At 38.5% G+C, this 24,604-nt stretch overlaps 1 protein-coding gene across 2 annotated transcripts in view; it reads right to left on the bottom strand.

Moving 5' to 3' along the window:
- TAOK3 (TAO kinase 3) overlaps positions 1 to 24,604 on the bottom strand; it is a 138,169-nt gene that overhangs the window by 23,333 nt on the left and 90,232 nt on the right. Inside the window, exons 13-15 of one of the 2 annotated variants that reach the window (XM_006865458.1) lie at positions 12,880 to 13,014; positions 2,493 to 2,729; positions 865 to 993 (exon numbers count right to left, since the gene is read on the bottom strand). In XM_006865458.1, coding sequence (XP_006865520.1) covers positions 865 to 993; positions 2,493 to 2,729; positions 12,880 to 13,014 — 501 coding nt within the window. The remainder of the gene's footprint in view (positions 1 to 864; positions 994 to 2,492; positions 2,730 to 12,879; positions 13,015 to 24,604) is intronic. The other variant, XM_006865459.1, reaches the window with a different exon arrangement.

Genomic DNA, 24,604 nt, shown 5'->3' with positions numbered 1-24,604 from the left:
AAAAATTCTACCATTATGAACGCAGAGGCACCTGTGTTGGTGAAAGCAGTCAGAAAGGCTTCCCTGGGGAAGTTTTGAGTTAAGGTCTTAAGAAAGAGTCTTAAAGCTTACAAGAAACAAGAGTGGGCCTAACTAAGAACTGCAGTTAGGGAGGGGCTCGCTGGGAGGAGAGCATCAGCGCTGAGGAAACAGCATCAGCAAAGACCTTGAAGAAGGCCAGAACTTGATACATTTGAGGAACTGAAAAGGGACCATTGTGACTGGAGCAGTGAAAAGGATGGGAATTGGCATGAGATGCAACTGCAGAGGTAGGCTGGCAGCAAGCCACATAGAAATCTGTCTTGCTGTGGTGCTAGAGGATAAGCACTTGGATGCTAACCAAATGCTGGTGGTTCAAACCCACTAGATGCTCCTCAATATCCCTATACCAGGTCACTCTGAGTCAGTACTGATTTGATGGCGCTAAACAACAACAATGATCTATCCTAAGAGCAATGGGAAGCTAATGGATAATTTTAAGCCAGGGTAGATAGAACTACATTTACATTTTGAAAAGATCATTTGAACTGAAGGAAAGAGAATAAACAAAGTACTCCAGAAGAGTTGAGAGTTGGTTGATGAGTGGTCCCTAGACCAGCAGCATCAGCATTGCCTGGGAACTAGATAGAATGCACGTTTTCTGTTTTTCAGATCCTCTGAATCAAAAAACCAGGGTGAGGCTTACCAATTTGCTTTAATAAGCACTTTAAGTAATTCTAATATAAAGTTTGGGAACCATGGGTTAGACACTATGCAAGATGAGTCCAATTGAAGGTCTAACCATTCTAATGGCAACGCAGTGACTGCAGATATTTGTATTCTTACCTCTTTTATTTTTTCCTTACAAATCTTATACTGCTTCTTCTGACTTTCTAAGAAAGTTGTCAAGTCTTTCTTCTGCTGGGCCAAGATCTGTTGCTGGAACTTCTTCTCATCTGCTGCAGCTACCTTTGCCTGAAAAAATAACAAATATGATTTAGGATGAATCCATTCATAACACAGAATTCAGTCTATGTCCTCCAATACATGAAAACAAAAGCCATATGTACTAAATCAAGTAATGATTTTTGTATGAATAATTAAAAAAACACAAAGAAATGTTTGTCCTGATTCTCTTGTACTGTATACAAAAAATCATATTAAACTTTTTTGCCACTGAAAACTAGACTCCCAATTACAGGAAAAATAAGATGACAGTGAACCATAAACATGCTTTATTGTACACACAAATATGTGGATGAAATTAGAATTGAGGATTAAATGAAAGGAATTTTAATATATTATTGGTTGTCAGAGGATAAAATTATAAAAATACATAAACAATGAAGACTGGCCAGTTTTATTATTCAAGGAATCAAACTCTAACTGATTAATTATTCTAACTACCAGATTTCCTAGTGGATCTCTAGTATAATATGCAAAGTTAATGACATTTTGTTTTCTTAAGTGCCTGCTGCAATCCATAATGTTTACCCACCATGGCATTTTTGAGACTTCTGAATGGATAAAACACAGACCAAATAGAAGATAAACCAATAAATATTAGCTCATATTAGTGGCCAAATCTAAATTATGTTTCATAGAATCTTTTTAGCTCTCACCTCTATGATCAACCAAACAATTATCTCCCCCATTTACCAAGTCACATTCCCAAGAAAGAACATGACTGGCTTATTTAATTGACACCAACCCTAGTTGGGCAGAGGTCTTCATGCCACACTGTTTCATAGATTGATGTCTCTTAGGGGGAATGCTACTTCTACAATGCTGAGGTTCGCTTCCATGTGGAGAGGGAAACATCCTTCACATCTGCCCTTAATGCTTCATCCCCAAGGAGCACATGTATACCTCTGCTTTTCAAAACTGTGTAAGTCTTATGGGAGATGGTGAGGAGGGGACTTGGTTTTAGCACTGGGTAGGCAAGTTGGTTTAATTTTGTTCAGTGTTATTAGGTCTGCTTTCCTGCAGGCACAAATCATCTCTCCTATCTAAGACTTATCAGTAGTAAAGGTGATATTTTGACTCACACTTTCTCCTTGGTCTTTTGTTCTATTTTTAAAATTCCTTTCGAACCTGGGTAGATAAAACAGATTCTCCTTAGATACCTCAACAACGGCCAAGTTTTTATCCTTAGTACAGTCCTCTCAAGGCAGGGACATTATACTAAAATGGACTATTTGTAGAGAATAGTGGGTACCCCCATCAGATGTATGCTGCTCTGAATATTTTTGAATAGACAAAATATAACTTTCATCTTTGGCTACAATTTTAGCTCTTAATGACAATTTTAAGTAAGCCTATAAAACCTCGAGTGCTTTGCCTGACCCCAAGCCAGTAATGTGCCTCCACCTCCAAAAGGCATACCACTCCTACCTCTTGCCAACAACACTCTGCCACTGACTGGAATAGGCTTGGCTTGGCTGTGGTACAAAGGCATGTGTGCATACACTGACCTCTTTTTCTATGATAGCCACTTGCTTCTTGGCCAGCTTCTCCAGCTCGATGGACGAGTTGTTGGCATGCGTCTCCACCTCCTTCTGTAGCTTGAGGCGGTGCTCGTCCATCTCAGCCTTCAGCTTGTTCTCCAGGGCGATCAGCTGCTTCTGGTGCTGGCGCCGCATCCGCTTATAACCTGACATCTGTTCCCGCAACTCGTTCTCCTGCTCATGCTCATGGATCTGCCGTGTAACCTGAATTGGGTTAGGGAACAGAATTCAGGTGACTACACTCATAGGAGACAAACTTTCAGACAGAGTTTCGTGCCATCAATCGCGTCAGTTCTGACTCAGCAACTCTGTAGAGGATTTCCGAGGCTGTAAATTTTTGCAGGAGCAGAAAGTCTTATCTTTCTCCTGTGGAGTAGCTGGTAGGCTTGGACTACTGACCTTGTGGTTTGCAGTCTAGTGCTTATACTCTAGAGCTACTGCACTCCTAAGTAATGTAATAAAAAATGTATCCAGACACTGCCAAATGTCCCCTGGGGGGCAAAACTTATTCAGAACTCCTGCTTTTTCTTTCTTTCTTTTCTTTTTAAGGATCATGGTTCTATAGACCATGTTGTTGCTGTTGAGTGGATTCTGACTCATGGAGATCCCATGTGTGCAGAGTGGAATTGCTTCACACAGTTTACAAGGCTGTGGCCTTCGAGAAGTAGCTAGCCAAAACTGTCTTTGAGGTGCCCTTGGGTAGGCTTGAACAGCCAATCATTTGGCTAGCAGTTAAGCACTTAACCATCTGTGCTGCTCAGGGACTCTATAACAGTTCTAAGAACCCTGAATATCTTTTCAAAATAGTCTGAACATGATTTACTCTCTACTTTTGAGTTGAGAGAAAAAGGGCGAACTCGCTCTTTTAAAATCATCTGTCCTACTCCTTGGCTCCTCCATAAAAGAAGTGTGGTGCTGTAAAATAAGCACTAGATTGCTAACTATGGCAACTGCAAGGTAGGCAGTTCAAGCTGCTAGCCACTCTAGGAAGTCCTATGCAGGGTCAATATGAGTTGGAACTGACTCAGTGGCACTTAACTACAACAACTGATAATGCATATACTTGGCCTCTTAAAGTGGGCTATTTTTCTTAATAAATTTTCCTTAATCCATTTTCAAACGAATATCCAACAAATTGAAGAATGAAAGGTAAACTGTGGCAATTCCTGTTTCTTTGTATAATTTTTCCAATCTGTCCATCAGTTTATTATTCCTGTTTATCTTCCTGTGTCAGTCTGAATAGGAATTAACTCGACAGCACAGGATGGATTATCTTGCTGTTAGATTTTTAGGTCATTTTCTTCTCATATTTCCTATCTATCTTAGAAAAAAAAATTAATGGTAATACATAACTTTTTAATTAAGTAATTTCATCACTCTAATCTAGTATATAGCGTAGTGGTTACGAATCGGGCTGCGAACCGTAAGGTCAGCGGTTCGAAACTACCAGCTGCTCCGCGGGAGAAAGATGAGGCTTTCTATTCCCGTAAAGATTTACACCCTCGGAAACCCTGTACAGGGTCGCTATGGGTCGGAACCGACTCGATGGCACTTAACAACAACAACAACAACAACAATCTAGTATAAGACACTTTCCCCTAACTAGACCCCAAACAAGTTTCATTGGAAATTTTTATGCTGCTATTAATTCTACTATTTTCAGTTTATGGGTCAAAGTACCTTTTATACAAAGACCAGTTTGTTTCTCTGCTCTTTTTAGAGGGTGCCCCTGGATACTAAACTGAGTCCTTACTATCAGGAGAGCAAGTGCTCTGTAACTGGATCATATTATCAAAGTACACCATTAAACATTAGCCAAACTTTGAAACCTTTCCAGTGGAAACGGATACTCAGTTTCACGTTCATTTCTCTTTTTTAAAGTATAATCCTCATGATACCTAAGAGCAGAAGAGGTTTCAAGTCTAAAACTGACAGCATCGCCAAAAAGGTACCTTAATACTCTAGAGAAAATCAATAATCTATTTGTCATCACAATAATGTACTATTTTTTTAATAAAAAATATTAATTTTCTGACAAAAGGAGGGAAAGTTGTACAGTTTGAAATGTGTAACTTTTATTTCCTCCTGGGTGAGTCTTCCTGAAGTTCAACTTTAGAGAAAAAAACAAATCCAATCAACAAAAAAGCATACCATTCAATCCTTTCTGCAGTCAGCTGTCCCTAAGACAACTAGGCAGCAAAAGGTCTGTTCTAGGCTAATGAGTAGATGCCTTACCCAGAAATTCCGTTTTTCTTATTCTAGCATTCCTTCATTAACCAGATTACCAAAGCTGGAGCATGGCACTCTCTAAAGATATGGCAACACATTAAAAATTAATCATCAGAATGGTTGACTTGGCTTGTAGCCAATACAATATTGTCAGGATAGCCATTTCCCTAAACCAAGAGGTCTAAAGATAAAAGTGAAATGAGGTGTGTTAAGGACATTTTTAATCTTCACTGGTGGGTGGGCCTCTGCAAAGAAGGTAGTCCTATTGCATGTTAGAGCACACATGGTACAACTATGTCGCAAACACAAACGACAAAGTTCAACACAGTATCTCTGTAGTTCCACCCGGCTACATGAGAAAAACATCACTGCATTCGAGAGGAATTTTGCCTTTAAATTTCCCATAATTTGGACAAACACTTTCTCAAATGTCTAATAATACCTTCCATTTGTCAAATCCAACTTTCTAAGTTTCAAAGAAAGTGTCTTTTTAGGTACATATAGAGATACTGAGTTTTATCATTCCATGCTCAAGTTAGAGTAATGAATTGACATAAAAGTAAAACTACATGTCTCATTTGCAAAGCCTACCATGCAAACAACACATTTTTGATCGGTGTGTACGCTTATGTGCATTCCATTTACACTGTGTGTTTTGAGAGCACACTCTCTGGTCAATAACAGTAAGAAGAAAAATAGCCCACAGTTTTATTATGTTTTGTGGTTTATAATCTATGTTTTTAATCTTTATAAATTCGGATTTCAACCAAAGTCTACGGTTCCTGAATTGTCTGAGAAAATCCACATTACCAAGGCAGAAAAATGATTATTATGAAGCAATGGAGGCAATCAACATCCCAGAAACAGAGTGGTGAGTCTCAGTTACAAACAGAGTAAGTCTATGAATAGAAGAAAGTTACAAAAATTCAGTGAGTATTGAATTTTACAATGGCAATTTAAAAAATTAGTTGTTGTTAAGTGCCATCGAGTTGGTTCTGACCCATAGCGACCCTGAACAGGGTTTCCGAGGCTGTAAATCTTTATGGGAGCAGAAAGCCTCACCTTTCTCCCGTGGAGCCGCTGGTAGTTTTGAACTGCTGACCTTGCGGTTCACAGCCCGATTATCTTTCCACACTCAACAGGTAGTCAGTAAGCAAACTTTGCTCCATTTTTTTTTTTTTTTAACCATCTATCTAACTGGCTTTGAGCAAATTAGTCTCTCATGAATCTGTTTCTTCATTTGTAAGGAAGAACTACTAATTTCAAGGTATCTGAGACACTGGCAATGTTCAATACATGTTGGGTTCTCTCTTTCTCCTGCCAGACTCTGAGCAGCAGCTTGTCTCTTTTCCCCTCTGCTAAGCACTTTGGGTAGCAGGGGTAAAGATCAGAAGAAGTGGATCTAAGGAAATGGGTGAGTTAACAACAAAACTGTATCTATATCCAAGTTGTAGATTATACAGTAAGCATGAGGGGACCACAAAGATCACAGAAAAATGGAAATGAAAGACAATGGGAAAATTTTCACAAATTATTTGAAGCCCCTCATGTGCATAATTTCTGAATCTGAGTTGTTACTCATTTCCTATACCTGGGAAAAATTATTAAAAATATTGAACCAAGAAGGATGATTTTTTTCCCCCCAGAGAGTTTCTACAGCTGGTTCCATACCACCCTACTTAATCCCAGCAAAGTTTGGCATGTACACAAATCAATTCATTCAAATGTTCTGTATGTCCACAAAGCACTGTACTAGGAAAGCCAGAAAGCAACTTACTAAACACAGAATAGGAGAGGGTAGCTGATGATACCTTCTTCAGAGATCAAAGTCAACTCATAAGATTAATTATATGTAAGAATCAAAATAATGCATATGAAAAACCTGGTCATCTCAGCATTTAGAGCAAATGAAGTTCATATCAAGTTCTTCAGAAGAAGACAATGAGTCACATTTTATCATTAGACAGTTACCATTCTACTCTATAGAACACCTAGGGGTAAAAATGTTTCAAGTTCTTTCTAAAAGGAGCTAATTGTGCCTTAGAATAGAACATGCTACAAAAAGAACTCTGACATGTATAAATATGCATGTATGCCCAAGTTCATATAAGAAATTCATTCATCTGACATATGTTTATTTGACTGTATGGGCTGGGTATGTAGATTGGGCAGCACAAGTGAAAACTGGCATCAACAAAGATTTTAACGAGATTAAGAAACCAAGAAGAGGAGAGATATAGTATTTTGATAAAGAATCCTCTGGGATGCTCTCCAAGAAGAGAATGCACTTTCAAGCATTTAGAAAGAGACTAGCAGGGATTCATGAGGGGTGAGACTGTAGCATGTACTGGTGAGGCATTAACAATTTTACTCTTGTCTTTCAAATTCATTCAGGTATCCAATTTCATAATTTGCTGAATAATTAGGTTGCATTTTAAACCAACCAAATGAAGACTCTCTTGGTAGCACTGTAGGAAAAGCATTGGACCACTAACCAAAAAGGCCAGCAGTTCAAACCTACCAGCTGCTCTTCTAGAGAAAGATGAGGCTTTCTGCTCCGATAAAGATCTATAGAAACTGTATTCAGGGTCATTATGAGTCAGAATCGACTCGATGGCAGTGGGATATTTTGGGGGTTTTCTACTGGTAAAGTCAAGTAAAATAATCTACATTTGCATGAATAGAACACACATCACTCTTTCCTACATGATTGTCCTAGGGACTCCCAAGGGAGAGTTTCTCTCACATGCCTGTCTCCCTAATGTGCATTCTAACATACATTCCTCTGTGTGCTGAGACAACTGCATTCCAGAGACTCAAAGACTGAATTGTCTGATAGATATGCCTTGGGTGCTCTTTATGTTAACCTCTCCTATGGAAACTGCCAGCGACCCAGTGTATGAGGGCATTTTAAGAAGAAATCACATGGAGTAACAGCTGAAACACTTTCATGGGTCACTAATCTCATTAAAATATTAAGATTCCCCATTCACTAATATAATGTAAAAATTCAAGGATGGCACATCTGAAAGGCCAAGAGAATAGATGAACAGTTACGAGAAAGCATAAACAACTTATTTCCACGGTAACTCATGTGAACTTGCTTCAAGAATATGAAAAGAAAGGGTAAAATAACAAGATTCCATGAACTACCTTTCCTTATCCTAATTATGGGAAATGACCATAGGAAGACAGGAGAGGACAGTTGTCAAACTCCAGTACTTCCTCTGCATTAAGGCTCACAGCCCTTCCTTTCCTTTACCTATAAATGCAGGGATGTAGCAGTGCATACCGACACAACACATAATGAACACATGCAGTAATACAAGCCGGTTGACCATGGGCTTTACACTTTTGTCAACTGCTCTTTCAGAAGCATACTGCAGAGAGAAATGCTAAGGGGAAAACAGAGCTAGGCCTCTTAAAGGTTTATATAGAAGAGGAGCTCTCAGAAAACAATTTTGAGGAATAATAACATTTTTCATTAGCTTTTATTTTCGTTGAAGATATGTGTTGTTGTTGTGAAGTGCCATTGAGTCAGTTCTGACACACAGCAACCCTGTATAGGGTTTCCGAGGAGCGGCTAGTGGGTTTGAACTACTGATCTTGAGGTTAGCCGTCCAGTGCTTATCCTATAGTGCCACACCACGACTCTTTTAAGATATAGAATGTTGCTGTTTAGTACAGGTGAGTCAGTTCAACTCATAGCAACCCTGTATAGTGTTTCTAAGACAGCGAATCGTTATGGGCACAGAAAGCCTCATCTTTTTCCCACGGAGCAGCTGGTAGGCTAGAACCATCAATCTTGTGGTTCACAGTCTAAGGTTCATCTTACAGAGCCACTGCACTCCCCATTAAGATATATATTGTTGTTGTCAAGTGCTATCAAGTAGGTTCCAACTCAGACCGACTTGGTATAGGATTTTTGAGGAGAGGATGGTAGGTCTGAGCCACTGACCTTGCAGTTTAGTTTATCCTACAACACCATACCAGAGTCCCTAAAGATACACATTGTTGTTGTTAAGTGTTGTTGAGTTGGTTCTGACTCATAGTGACCCTGCATAGCATTTTTATGGCTTTAAACCTTTGTAGGAGCAGAAAGCCTCATCTTTCTCCCACAGAGCAGCTGGCAGGCTTGAACCGTGGACCTTGTGGTTCACAGTCCAGTGCTTATTGTATGGAGCTTCCACACTCCTTGTAGAATATACAGTCTTCACTTAGTTATCTAGCAATTGAATTATTTTCTGAATTTCTTCTCCTTTTGTTGTTCTCTTTTGGATTACTCTGGTTTGTTAAGCAGCCCTAGTGGTGCAGTGGGTTAAGGGTCAGGTTGCTAACTGAAGGGTCAGTGGTTCGAACCAACCAGCTGCTCTGTGAGAGAAAGATGAGGAAGTCTGCTCCCATGAAGATTTACTTTTATGGAAGCCTTGGAAATCCTGTGAAGCAGTTCTATTCTGTCCTATCAGGCCACTATGAGCTGGGATGAACTTGATGGTAGCATGTTTGGTTTGTTAGCATCTCTGTTAAAAATTTCTAAAGAAAGAATATATAAAACCAAAAGAAATAAGTCAATATAGTATTGTTATACTGGACTTTCATTTTTTTTAATTAAATGTTTTTATTTTGGATTGAGTGAAAGTTTACAGGGCACATCATCAGCTTCACATTCAATCATTCATATAGCTTGTTTCATTACACTGATTATTATCCCCTCCATATATCATCAGTTTACAGTGTTTCTCTCTATCCTCTTTAGCTTTTTTTTTGGATGGGGGTGGGGGGGACTTGCCTTTTTAGAATTTACAGTCTCGGCTTTTAGGGAAGGTTTTTACATTTGTCTGTGGATATCCAGGGCTCATGTATGAGATTACTTACAAGCATTACTGAATAATCAGATGAGGGACAGTTTGCTATGTCTACTAGGTAGCTAAAGTCTGATCCTCAGAGCCTATGGTTTGGACCGTCAACAACGCTTGGGCCCACAGGGGCTTGGCCTCCTGACCGGGTCTGCACGGTCTGCATCCGAATCCTCCTTATTTATTGTTTGTTTAAGGGACGCTGCCTGTCTTAGGCGGTCAGTGCGAATTCCTCAGTCTTACCAGTCATTGAAACTCATTGCAGCATGGCAATGGCTCTGTCTTAAGTTGCCGAGGTTCCACGTGATCCTTACCCGTCTCTGGCCACACGTCCAGCATAAACAGCCGCCATCCGAGGAAGGCAGGGAGGGAGGAGATCGGCTGGGGACCCCATACGCAAGACGTTGCCAGCCCACCACCTGCTCTAAGGTGACCAAGCAGGATCACTATGCTGAGGTTCAATCAAGTTCTTAGGGGATCTTACTCTCTAGCAGGGGTAGCAAATTAGTAGCCACTCAGTGTTCACTTTGAGAATTACTTATATCATAAATTTGAGCATGTAGCTGATGAATATCCACAGACAAGTGTATATTGTTCCACAACCTCCTAAAATGCTGTTGGATTAAGTTCCAATCAATTTCTGGGTTACTGAAAGATAACACAAATCTACTTATACCATGAGTAACCTTAGCTGGGAGTGTAATCTGGATATATTGGGTCTTATTTCCCTTAAGCGATCTTCCTTTCTCTAAAGCATTTAGTCTGTTTTGTGAACCTTTGTCTGGACTTTCATTTTTATATCATTTAAGTAATTATAGTCCCGTTCATTTAGATTGGGATCTTTAAAATACCAGGATTCATAATATATATTTTAAATTAAATGATTCTTTCTGATATTCCAGTGTTCTTATTACATATTTCTATTGGATTTAACCATTAAAACAACATAGTAGGCAGTAGAACAGTAATACTTGATAATATATATTTATATATCCACAACAATAGATTGTCCAAAATGGGACACAAAATTACACACTCTAACCACTTTTTTCTTTCCATTATTTTTTTTCTCCCTAAAAACCACTATGAATACCACTAATTGTGATAAATTTCCATCAATCCCACTATAATATTCTAAGTATTATGGAGACAGTGCTCCCCATAAAACAACTAATGTTGTGCATAAAGCATCAGTCTACTGCATACTCTGTTTTTAACTTAACTTGGGGGCAGAGGCCCTTTTGCAGATCAAAACACTATCAGAGATTGATGGAGAATGTCCTCTGGATGGGCACTCTGAAGCCTGTAGGATTCAGAGCGGTTCCTGAGGACTCTGCCCACAGACTAGAGGTGGCCTAGTAGAAAAGCCACTCTCAACATGAAGATAAGACAGTGAAGACTGATATCCTCACAGAGTAGCCCTGGGTGAGCCCACATGTGAGTGTGGGAGCATCCTGCAAGGCGGTAGTAATTTCTTACTGGGAGACTGGAGAGGTCATGAATATATGATGTGGGAATGAGGGTGTGTCAAGTGAGAAAAGCAAGGAACCTAACCCAAAGCAGGGGAAATCACTTGGTATAATGTCTGCTTTATATGCAAAACCTGCTGATGGTGCTGGGGTTCCCAGTGCTAGCTCATGATCCCTCCTCTCATTTCAACATGAACAGTTGTGGATAAAGGGACAAGTCTCACAAGACTCTGTGGTAAGTAACAGCAGTCCTCTAAAATAACACATTTCTTCTTATATTATCAGATAGCGTGGCAGGAAGGCGATTCTTATTTCATAGTTCCACGCTGCTTTATTTAGACTCAAAAGCATATATATATTTTTGATGCTTAACAATCATTAGCAAATACATGGTGGACATTTTAAGATCTCCATTATATAGGCTATCGTTTCTTTAAAATGAAAAATGGCCTATGAAGGAGATTACGAGAAACTTGTATATAAAGGAACTTATACATGGGCTTATTTATTTATCAGCAGTCTACATGGAATTGCTTGCTTTCAGACAGCAGCAGATATAGCAGTATGTGGGCACTTTAACTTCCATTTTCCCTGTATTTGGGGTGTGTAAAGATTAGAATCCACTATCAATTTCAAAGATAATTAAAGCTACAAAGACTTGATAAATAAGAGTGGAAATCAGGATTAAAAATTAGGATAAGAAAAACGATCATTTCTGGGTTGGCCTCGGATGATGTCATCATAGGTTCTAGATGTAAGAGCCGAGCAGTGTACACTAACTCTTCTTACCCATGTGACCTCTAACATCAATCTGAGCAAAACAACGAGTATTTCAATGATTCTTTTGGATGAGAAGCAAGATTCAGAAGCAAAAGATTAAGGAGAGTTTAGAGTGTGAAGGATGGAATGGTGTGAGTGTGTGTGTGTGTGTGTGTGTGTGTGTGTGTAAGTGTGGGAGCGCGCACGCGCACGGGAGGTGGGGGGGGACAAGGGGAGGAGGCATGAAAACTAACTCTTCCAGCACACACCCCTTTTGCTACTACAAGGGCATCCAGCAATCACATTTGCAATAGTAAAAATGCTGAAGAATCCTACAGTCTCTGTCCTTCCACAACCATCCTAATCCTCTCCTACAAAGCCCTTCTTGCTTTATCACTGCCAGGAAATTCTTCAGGGGTTAAGTGGGGAAGTGCAGCCACTACCATTGTTGCAATAAATAAATGAATGAAGCAGAACGAACCAGCAATCCATCCCTGAGAAGCAAGTATCTTATATTCTACAGTTTCATACGTTAGCAAGCAACCATATATTTTAAAGAAATTATGTTTTATCTTTTGATGTGTGTATTTATTACAGACACACAGGCATAATACAACAAAAAGCATAGTGCCCTGCACACACACACATCAATATATTAAAAAAAAAAAATTTTAAGCATTATTTATTTCAATGAAAACACAAATAGCTTTTATAAAATTAGATAAGCTAGCAACTTCATCTCAAAGGCCTTTTATTTTGCACATGCAGCATATACAAACACACACACACACACACACACACACACACACACACAAAGGTTTTTTGTATATTTTCCATGCTGTTAGACAATGCTAAAATATCTGAGATCTGGTTGCTATGCCAACAGATTTGTTCTAAAATGAATAAAATTATTAGGAGGGAGAAAACATTCTTGACTCCTTTCCTCCCATCCATGAAGCCGAGAGGCTCAGGGAGGGCGAGAGGCTGCCAGATGGGGAGGAGGGGAAGGAAGGGAAGATGGGTAGAGGGGTGTTTGCTTACCAAAGATGCTGATTTGATCGTGGCAAAGCGCTCTCGGTTCCGGTAGTGGAGGGCCTGGCTCTGAACTGAGTGGGTAGGCCGCGGCTCAGGCCTGGGATCGCCGTGGCCCGCCTCATCCCTTATGAATACATGATCCTGCAGAAATGGATAAAAACAAGGAGAAAGTCCAGCTGTGCTCTTTCCTCGCCGGCTGCCTCTCTCTCACCCCTCTTTCTGCACAAGCACTGCTGTTTGAAATGCATAGTTTAGCTCTCTGCTAGTCCCCGCAGCTCCCACGGTACAAAATGAATAAGCAACACATTGCAGCCTTCAGTTAGGAATGTCAGCTGATCGCTAGTGGGATGCCTTCTGAATCCCTGGCAGGCTTTTTCTTTACCTCCAGAATTACATATATGCAAAAGAAAAAAAGAATAGAAAAAACAATGCAATGTACAGACTCCTTAAAACAGTTTGTTTAAAACGCTGTAACCAAATAATTCCTTTAAAAAATGTCATGTCCATGTCTAGCCAGGAGGATGCTGGTTGCTTTTAACATAAAAGCGAGCCTCCGCCTCATTCCCTTGAAAGATCTGCTTTCTCAATTTAATTTTATTTGAGCTCTGTTCGGTAGGATCATCGTTCTGCCTAGAACCAGTGTAGGCTTGTGCTGAACTGCCTCTCTGTCTTGTGCTGGGAAGATTCAGCAGTCACTGAGGGATCCTGCTTTCCAGTCATGATCGTACACAGTTCTAGCACCTTCTCTCTACAGCTTCAGAAAGCATTTTTTTTTTTTTTTTTTTTTTTAGATTTAAAGAGACAGGCATACAATTTTAACCAAATGGTACTTTCACAAATTCTTCCCCAACTCAGCATAGGTATGGTCACCAGAGTAAGTAAAGATGGAATTTAATGTTCTTCACTGATTTAATTAAGTCTAGGTTTCTGATAGGTAAAGGTGATTAATCTAATTGTAAAACCTAGGGAAAAAGATAACAGTCCCTGAAAGGATAATAATGGATGTTCCTTAAATGCAACTGAAATGACTTTTAAAGGGGAAAAATGCTTTCAGAGGAGGATGTCCCTCTATAAAAGATGGGGTGGTCGGTCAGTCAGTCAGTCAGTCAGTAGCTCTAACCCTACAGAAAAAGGATACTATAACAATTAATAGCTCAAAGCCATGTACAAACCTAGGGGATTTTTAAATGGTTCACTTTCAGAATGGGGGAAGAGAAAAGGGTTCTGAACATCCTTGGGTTTTAGGAGAAACCATTTTTGGGAACGTAGTTTAGCAATTTTTTGTGTGACTATTAGAAATGTTTTATAATTGCTCCACTCAGAAAGCAAGAATTTGAGATTCAGAAAATATAAAATTTTACTATAGTCTAAAAATTTTAAAGTTAAAAACATTTATTCCTTGATGAAAATTACATTTTACATCCAGGATTTTATGTAAAGGCCAAGATCCAAGGTTAAATTTTTCACTGGACTGTTTTTTGTTTTTATTTATACATTTAGTATACTTTGGTAGGTTGGAAGGATATCTACCATGATATGTCTATTAGAGATTTTTTCCCCCTTCTATTTATTATATTTTGTATTTACTCTATTTTTCATAAATTAAGTATTTAAAAAAATTATATATATTCTGTTTTGTTGTTGTTGTTAAGTGCCAGTGAGTCAGTTCTGACTCAGAGTCACCCTGTATAGGGTTTCCAAGAAGCAGCTGGTGGGTTTGAACTGCTGACCTGTGATTAGTAGTCCAGAGCTGATCCTACAGTGCCTCACCAGGACTCAATCTACTCTGTTTAGTTTAAACAAAATCACGTGACCTTGAACACACGTGCCATGTACTGCTAAATTAGGTAGCTACTAGTCACCTGTGGCTATTAAAATTAAAATGAATTCAAATGAAATAACTTTCACAAATTCAGTTCCTTAGTCACATTAACTATGTCTAAAAGACTCAACACTATACATGTACACAGTTTGTGACTACCATCCTGGATAGTACAGTATAGTCCATTTCCATCATTGCAGAAAGTTCTGTAGGTTAAAAATGTGTCCTCTTTCCCAGGACCGTGGAACTTACAAAAAAAAGTTTGACCAGTTCAGTGACATTTTCTATGTAATTTGCTGAGACTTTGGAGTGGGTGTGGAACGGGGATTTGTGCATTTGGTTTAAGGTTCTAGAGAGGAAGCCACTGGGACTTGCCACCATCCACACTGCTGAATGAATGTCTATTAGTAAGTTCTAATTCTCTCCCAAGTTGATCTTACTTAATAATTTCAGGAAAGTCAGAAACTTGTAAATGTTCACAAACAACAAAGAGATCACGGAGATCTTTGTTGTTTGCAGAAGGCTCTCACACATCATAGTTTAATATGTATATTACAGCATATTACATATAGCTGACCAGTTTATTAGGTGCATTGATAGAGAGACACCTCAGATGATATGGTAGCAGCTAACTCTTAAAATGCAATAAACAGATTATCACACATCCCCAGTGTCACTAGAATCCACACTGCCCACACGAGAGAACAATATAAAGCTTATTCACAAAGAAATGTGTATAACTACAATATTAGTAATTTATCTTTGATAAAATTCAGCAAAAAAAGAAAAAAACCCACAAAAACTTTGCACTTTGGGGTTTGGACCTTGCTTATCAAGTTAGAAGTTGTATTATATTTTCTATGTTTATTAAAGAATAGAGGAATATACTGGGAAAATTAAAACCCCAAACATATTATCTTAGTGGATGCATGGCCAGTTAAGTGACCAACTGAGGTCTCTTTTTTAAGTAATGCTCATTTAGAAGTCAGTCTGTAGCTGTTGTTGTTAAGTGCTGGAGAGTTGGTTTGGACTCATAGTGACCTTGTATAGGGTTTCCAAGGAGCAGCTCATGGGTTTGAATCTACAACCTTATGGTTTGCAGTCCAGTGCTTATCCTATAGCACCACAACAGGAATCCTGTCTGTAGTACAGGTCCAAAATTGCAATCTACCTTAAATGTAATGTTGCTGTTATGCGCTGTCGAGTCGTTTCTGACTCACAGCAACGCTGCATAGAGTTCCAAAGAGTGGTTGGTGAGTTGTGGTTGAGTGTTTACAGCACCACACAAGGATTCCTTAAATATAATAAGTAATAGTGTTAGGGATCTCCATTACAAAGCAACTCTGGAAAACTAGGACTCTATTTATAAAAGAAGGAAAACTACTTTAGGGGGAAGCATATTTGTATTACTTAAGTATAATAAATATATATAATAAGTAATACAACTGACCAGGATGTTCAAGAGAAGAGGCTTTACTTTTATTTGGAAGTTCCCCCTAAGTATCTGACTATGCTCCTGTAATGAACTTGCTGGTGTAGTCACCTGTCTAGAAATGCTAGAACTCTAAACTAATCCTGGAATATACTCCCCTGTCCTTTACTGTGTTTTGGGTTTACCTTTCCACCATCTACATTATCAAACTCACTTGTTAGTCTCTGTATGAGAATGGACTTTCTGAAAGCATAATAAATGTGGGTTGAAAAATCTCCCCAGCACCTAGCATGGTACTTGATACTTAGTAGACATTCAGCAAATATTTAAGGAGCTCTGGTAGTGTGGTGGTTACGAATCAGATTGCTAACCTCAAGGTCAGCTGTTCGAAACTGCTGTTCCATGGGAGAAATATGAGGCTTTCTGCTCCTGTAAATATATTTATAGACTAGGAAACCCTATACAGGGTTGCTGAGTGGGAACCGACTCCACAGCACACCACTACCACCACCACAGCAAGCATTGCCTGGACAAGTAAGTTCAACGTTGGCCTGAGAAAAATGATTTTTTTCTCTTGGGTTACTTAACACAATTCAAATGTTCATTTCACAAAAAGCCTACTAGTCGGGACTCTCAAAAATGACACACCCAATTATATCTTTACCTGGGAGAAGGACTCATATGAGCTTTTGTATAAACTCTCACACTTTTCATGCTGTGGAGAAGGTATCAGCAAATACACCATGTCGCCTTTGTTTTGTTCATTTCAAGATTACTAAATTATGTATAGCTAGCAAAAGTTAGGGCGAAAGCAAGAAGAGTTGAAGAGACTATTTTTATCTGGAAGGCTAGCTAGAGAGAAAAGGTGACTAGTGTTGTGCTGAGGGTAGAGAAGATCCTATATGCAGGTAGTTTTATGATATCCCTCTGTATCAGAAACATCATCTCATAGGTCAATTAACTTGAACTGCCAAATGTGAATCACATAATTCACAATAAAAACTTTAAAAAAAGAAAAAAAAAGAGATGGGGATAAGATTCTTATGATTCAGTAGTAATTAGTTATCAGAAGCATAGTTACCATGACAAATTGAGACTGTCACAATTGTAATGGTAGAAATTTTGTAACAAAAACGGGGGAGCAGTTAATCTTACAGTCCAGAAACAGGCCCCTAAGACCATCAAGTGAGAAGAGCACAAGCAGAATGAGGGACCTTATCCAGAGAAGCAGAGACACCAGAGATGGAGGCAGAGATGGGGACAAGGAGACTGGGTACGCTGAGGTCTCTTAGATTCATGGGAAGAGAGGCACTAAGAGATAGTGGCCAGGAGGCGAACTTGCAGAATGTGTCCTTTGGTGATGTAAATTATTATATACACCTGAGTGTTTTGTTGTTTTTTTAAAAAAGAGCTAAAGTAAATAGAGAGAAATACTGTTAATTGATGGTACAAAGGAGGGGATTGTAATCATTGTGATGAAACAAGTTGTATGATTTGTTACATGTAAAACTGATGATCTGCCCTGTAAACTTCCACTCAATCCATAATAAAAACTTAAAGAAAAAAAAAAAAAAGTGAATTAGAGGTAAAGAACTTGCCAATCACTTCAGTGAAAACAATAGTAAAGGATACAGAAGTAAGTGAAAATTAAACTAGAAACATCTTATCTCCTCAAAGGTATTTTAATTTCCCCAAGTGAAAATGGTGAAAGCTTGTTTTTTTTTAAGGAGGAAAAACAAACAATTAGTGAACTAGCACTGACTAATAGGAAAGGACAAGCTTTAGGAATTAGTGTAGAAAATTAAAAATAAATAAATAAAAAAGCAGAAAGATGAGACTTTCTGTTCCTGTAAAAATGTACAGCCTTGGAAACTCTATACAGGGTCACTATGAGTTGGAACCTAATCCACAACACTTAAAAGCAACAAGGATGATGAGTGCATTAAGGCACACCTGAAAACATACAGTTATTAAAGAATCATATTTTTCGTATTCTGAAGCCTTGTGATCTGTACTAACAGAGGCGTTATTGTTAAGTGCCATCTAACTGATTCTGACATATGATAACTCTGTAAAAGGTTGCTGAGGAGTGGCTGGTGGGTTTGAACCACTGACCTTGTGGTTAATAGTGCAATACTGAGCTTGTACTGCCACACCAGGATTCCACAACAGAAGGTAGCAGTTGTTGTTAAGTGCCGTAGGGCAATGATAATTAATGTAAGACTTTCACAAAATAAAAATTAGACCTTTTAATCAACAACATAAAAAATGTTTTGCTGCTTAGGCCAACATTAAAATCTGTTTGCTACTGCTGTAAATACAGTAATTTTATAGGAATAGAGTGGAATCCCAGAAGCAGGCTAGAGAACAGCAAAGAAACTAACCTGGATTAAAAAGTTGCCCTGAAGAACAGAATAAAATTTCAAATTCTCATGGGATCCAGAATTTCTGGAGCCATGGAGGCTAAATGAATCCCCAAAACTACTGGCCTGAGATAATCTTTCAGATGTAAACTAAAAATATGCCCTTAAACCTTCTATAAACCAAACAGTAGTTTAGCTGACCTAGTGAAGAATATCTGCTTTAAGCACTGTGCTCTTTTAAAGAACTATCTATGAGTTATAATTGTTAGATGCTATCGAGTTGGTTCCAACTCACAACGGCCCTATGCACAACAGAACAAAACACTGCCTTGTATACCATTCTCACAATCGTTGTGTTTGAACCCATTACTGCTACTGTGTAAATCCATCTTCTGCTTTTTTTTAACCCACCACTTTACCAAGCATGATGTTCTTCTTCAGGGAGTGGTCCCTCCTAACATCAGGTCCAAAGTCTGAGACACAAAGTCTCGTCATCCTGATTTCTAAGGGTACTTCTTCAACACAGATTTGTTTATTCTTCTGGAAGTCCATGGTACTTTCAATATTCTTCTCCAACCCCATGATCAATTTTTTTATTTTTTATGTTTTACAATCATTATTCACTGTTCAATTTTCACATGCATATGAGGCAACTGAAAATACTATGGCTTGGGTCAGGTGCAACTTTGCTCCTTAACATTTTAAAAAAGGTTGTATGCAGCAGATTTGCCTAATGCAATATGTCACTTGATTTCCTGACTACTGCTTCCATGAGTGTTGATAGAAGTGGATCTAGCTACTTGAAATCTTTGATAACTTCAATCTTTTCTCTGTTTACCAAGATGTTATTTAGTTATCACAATCCAATTGTGAGGATTTTCATTTTCTTTATATTGAGGTACAAGTAAACATCTTCCTAGTATTCTGTTTTCAGCCAAGATTCATCTGACATCAGCAATGATATTCCTTGTTGGATGTGCTCTTCTGAATCTGGTTGGAATTTTGGCAGTTTCCTGTCAAAGTACTGTTGCAACTATTTTTGAATGATCTTCTACAACATTTTACTTGTAAGTGGTATTAGTGACATTGTCCAATGGTTTCTGCATTCTGTTGCATCATCTTTCTCTGGAATGGTCACTAAATACGTATCTCTTCCAGTTGGTTTGTCATGTAGCTGTTTTTCAAATTTCTCGACATAAGCAAGTGAGCATCAGTTTCTTGGAACATTTCAATTTGTATTCTGTCAATTCCTGGAGACTTCTTTTCACCAATGCCTTTAGTGCAGCTTGGACTTCTTCCTTTACTACCACTGATTTTTGAACACATGGTACTTCCTGAAATGGATGAACATTGGCCAATTCTTTTTGGTTCAGTGACTACTTATATTTCTTCAGTCTTTTTTTTTTTTTTTTTTGGATGTTTCCTGCGTCATTAAACATTTTGTCCATTTGTTGTTGTTAAGTGCCTTCCAATCAGTTGCAACTCACAGCAACCCTGTATATGTTTTCAGAGGAGTGGCTGGTGGATCTGAACTGCCAACCTTGTAGTTCAAACCAATCTTGCGGTCAAATGCTTATCCTACAGCGCACCACCAGGAATCATTTTGTCTGTAGAATCTTTCAATACTAAAACACAAGGCTTGAATATTTTCTTCAGTTCTCTCACCTTGAGAAATGCTGATCGTGTTCTCCTCTTCTGATTTTCTGACTTCAAGTCATTGCACATTTCGGTATACCTGACTTTGACTTCTCGGTCTGTCCTTTGAAATTTTCTGTTCCACTTTTACTTCATCATTTTTTTCAGTCACTTTAGCTTCTCTATGCTCAAGAGCAAGTTTCAGACTCTCTTCTGACATCTACTTTGGTGTTTTCTTTCTTTGCTATCGTTTTCATGACCTTTTGCTTTCTTCATGTATGATGTTCTTCATGTCATCCCACAACTCCTCTGGTCTTCAGTCATTAGTGTCAATTGTATCAAATCTGGTTTTGACATAGTCTCTGAATTGAGGTGGAACACATTCCAGTGTGTATTTTGGCTCTCATGGACTTTTGAATTTTTTCTTTTGCTTCAGTCTGAACTTGCATATGAGCAATTGATGATCTGTCCTACTATAGGTCCCTAACCTTGTTTTGATGGGCAATACTGAATTTTTCCATAGCCTCTCCCCAAATATGAAGTCACTTTGATTCCACCTGGTAAGGTCCATGCATATAGCCATCACTTAGGTTGTTGAAAAAAGGGACTATTGTTCTCTCCAGTATTAGTCCTATCATGATTATATGGGGTCGAACTGACAACAGAAACTTGAAAGATTAAATAGGGAACTTACAATCACTGAGCTTATATTAATGGGGGAGCAATTATTTGAAAAGGGAAAGGGAGAATGGTTGCACAACTTGAAGAACAGAATCAATGTCAGTGCATTGTATATGTAGAAATTGTTGAGTTGGTATGTGCTCCTGCAGTCACTTGTGAATAATCAAGCGTTTATGTATATATCATGCTGTACAAATGTTTACCTTCAAGTTAGTCCATTCAACCTTTTGAGTATCTACTACATGACAGACACTTTGCTAGGTGATAGGCAAGCAGAGAAGTGCTTTGAGCAGCTAACAGTCTAGAGGAGAGATGACGCTCTGGTTATTGGAAAAAGTGTGGCAGCACAGCAAGGGAAAAGAAGTGGCTCAAACTTACTTTGTCAGAATATACTTTTAGACTTATCCACTCATTCTGCTCAAAAGGAAGATTATTGGATTAAGATCCCTCCTCAGGGCCGTTGAAGGACCAGAGACAGGAAAAGACTGGAGAAAAGGAAGAACCCTGAAATTCTGACATCAGAGGAAAATTTTAAGTGTTTCATTTAACATTTTGGGGTCTTGCTCTGGAGTAGTAGAATTGTCCTTCTAAAATCGGGGCATTTTTATTTGAGATGTGGAGCAGTGAACTGCAAGTTGTGCTCTCACCAGTTATATGTGGCCTTTAAAAGTGATCTTACTTCTAATATAAATATAGCAATATGCTTCAAATCCATAATTCGGCTAATTTAGGACATGTGTGCTTGATTATAATAATCAAGAAGGACAAAAAAATCCTCACCTTTATTTTATATTTTAGTATTTATGCAACTTGTTTTTACTGTCTTGAATATTATCATTAGAAAAACTCGATTCAGTTCACTCTTTCAAGTCACACAGGTTAATATTTAAGAATGTTTAACCCTTTTAATCCATTATGTTTAAAGAATCAGAATAGCATGGTGTTCAGTATTTGGAATTTTATTCTCCATTGTGTTCTTGTTTGTGTATTCAATCATTCTAAAGTTATTTACTGAGTGCTTACCTTGTGCCAGACATTGCTCTAGGTATTGGGGACACAATGCTGTACCAAAGAGAACTTAAATTCTATTGACAAAAATCATAGATAAACAAATCAATAATATACTTTCAGATATTGATATGTACTACATACAAAATGGAGTCCTGGTGTGGTGCTGTGGGTTAATGCGCCAGACTGCAAAGCCGTTTGAACTGCAAGTTTGGCGGTTCAAGCTCACCAGCTGCTCCTCGGAAACACTATACAGGGTTGCTATGGGTCGGAATCGACTCGACGGCACTTAACAACAACACATACGAAATAAAATACAATCATGAGACAATGGGCAGCTGTTGTTGCTAAGTGTCATCAAGTCAGTTCCGGCACACAGAGACCCTGTATGGGGTTTTAAATCTCTGTGGGAGCAGAAAGCCTCATTTTTCTGCCACAATGGGTACTGTTTATCATATAATAATATATTTAAAATATAGAAATATCTAAGCTTCTGATTATAAACTTATGCAAAATTGGTAAGCGTTTCCTGAAACATTATTGATTATTAAAATAATCTTTGCATTTGTTGTGTGCTGCCCAGTCAATTCAGACTCATAATGACCCCACGTGACTGAGGTGGACTGCTATAGGGTTTTCTTGGCTATAATCTTTACGGAAGCAGATGACTAGGCCTTTCTCCCACAGAGCTGCTGCATGGGTTTGAACTGTCAACCTTTTCAGTTTAGCAGCTGAGCGCTTAACTATTGTAATGGTAGGGCTCTTCAGTCTTTGTAGTTACACAATAATGACAGGCTCAGAAATGTGTTGTACAGAACCCCCTTTTCCAAGAAGACCCCTTGCTCACCACTGGGCATGATGCTAGCACTTGTCATTGCTGACAGTTCCTTTAGAAACTGCCTTAGCAGCACAGAGAATTCTTGCCCAAGATCATACTTTTCATGGGTTGCTCCAATTCACTGACTGATCTAGGTGGGGTTATTGAGGCCCACCAAACGTGGAAGAACTCTGAAGGGATATTTTAGCTCTAGAGCTTCCTGTGGAAATGGTTGAGGTTGTCCTAGTTAAACTTTGCGTTGTGTCAATTGCTGCCTTCTACTGCTCCCTTTCACAGGTGCTACCTCAAGGGAACTTCCTAATACAGGTATTCAAAAACTTACAAACGGGTTACATGGCAATGACTCTTCCTTCATAAATTAGTTCTGAAATGAACAGAATACCTCATTAAATTTTTTTTCTCATTATTATTGCCTTTCATTATAAGTATCTTTATAAATCTGATCTTTATTTGTCTTTGGGGGTTAAAAACATATTTGAGAATGATAACATTGTTATATTATGCACTGCAACACTGTATATAGTACATACTACCAATGATGGAGTCCGGGTGTGGCGCTGTGGATTAATGCGCCAGACTGCAAGCCGTTTGAACTGCAAGGCCAGCAGTTCAAGCTCACCAGCTATTGCTTGGAAACCCTACATAGGGTCACTATGGGTCAGAATCGACTTGACTGCACTTAACAACAACAACCAATGATAAGATACAAAAAAGTAAAAAACAACAAAAATGGATCACTGTAAATGCAGCACATCATAGTGTAAATTAAGTCAGGGATTACCTGTAAGTAAGCACTCAGATGCCCTACACTGCCTCAGCTCTGCTTCCCGTAGATCCCACAAGCAACACAAATGTTTTTACCTAAGGTCATATATCTCAAATGCATGAAGAGATTGGTAAGGGTTGGGTGGGAGCTTTCAAATATTATGGTAAAAAATCTTAAGTGGGACCCAAACATATAATATAAAAATGTAACAAGTGGACCTAGTGAGGTGTAGGTGGAGCATGGTCCTTTACAGAACTAGCAAGTTACCACATTAGAGATCCTTACATTGCTATTGTTGTTGTTAAGTGCCATGGAGTCAGTTCTGACTCACAGTGACCCTGTACAGGGTTTCTGAGGAGGAGCTGGTGAGCTTGAATCACCAACCTTGTGGTTGAAATCAACCATGCAGTCCAGTGCATCAACCAGATCACAGGAATACAATCATATGGGTAAAATTTTAGAGCTGGAAGGGCTTCTGAAATCATACAGAACAAATTCTAGTCTTATAGTAGGAGAAACTGAGATCCAAAGACATTTGTGACTTAGCCAAACAAAACAAAAAACTGAACAGTGGCAGACAGAAGTGTAATTTAGTTTACTCATTCCTGTAGTTCAGTATACAATAATTTCCACTGAGAGTTCAAAATCATATTTCAAGTATGTTTCCAAGTAAAAAAAGTATAAGGAATTCAAGTAAAACAACAAATAAAAGTTTCTGACTAATTTTTAGTTTTTATTGTTTTTTAAGATAATATATTTTTAAACTCAAGTATACCGAGTAAATGGGTTTCATGAAAAGATACCTGACTTAACATTAAGTTTTTGTATATTATAAATTCTATTTTCTAGCCTTTTTGCATTTTGAAGTTAACTCATTCAAGGTTTACTTTGCAAATGTTGTTCAATTCCCTTCCATTCAATTTCTTTCACAAGGAGTCCCTGGGTGGTAGAAATTGTTAAGTGCTAGACTACTAACCAAAAGGTTGGCAATTCAAACCTACCCAGAAGGTGCTTCCAAAAGGTCACAGCCTTGAAACAGCTCCACTCTTCACACATGGGGTTGCCATGAATCAGAACTGACTTGATGGAGACTAACAGTAACACAAATTTCACAATAAAATATAAATATATTATATAAGTTATATTCTTCCTGATAAACATTTTGCACAGATAAAAAAAAAAAAAA

This window comes from Chrysochloris asiatica, unplaced genomic scaffold (assembly GCF_000296735.1).
Source record: "Chrysochloris asiatica unplaced genomic scaffold, ChrAsi1.0 scaffold00078, whole genome shotgun sequence".
In the NCBI taxonomy this organism is placed as follows: Eukaryota; Metazoa; Chordata; class Mammalia; order Afrosoricida; family Chrysochloridae; genus Chrysochloris; species Chrysochloris asiatica.
Note: the sequence above shows the minus strand (reverse complement) of the source record. Positions and strands in the feature narration are given on the sequence as shown.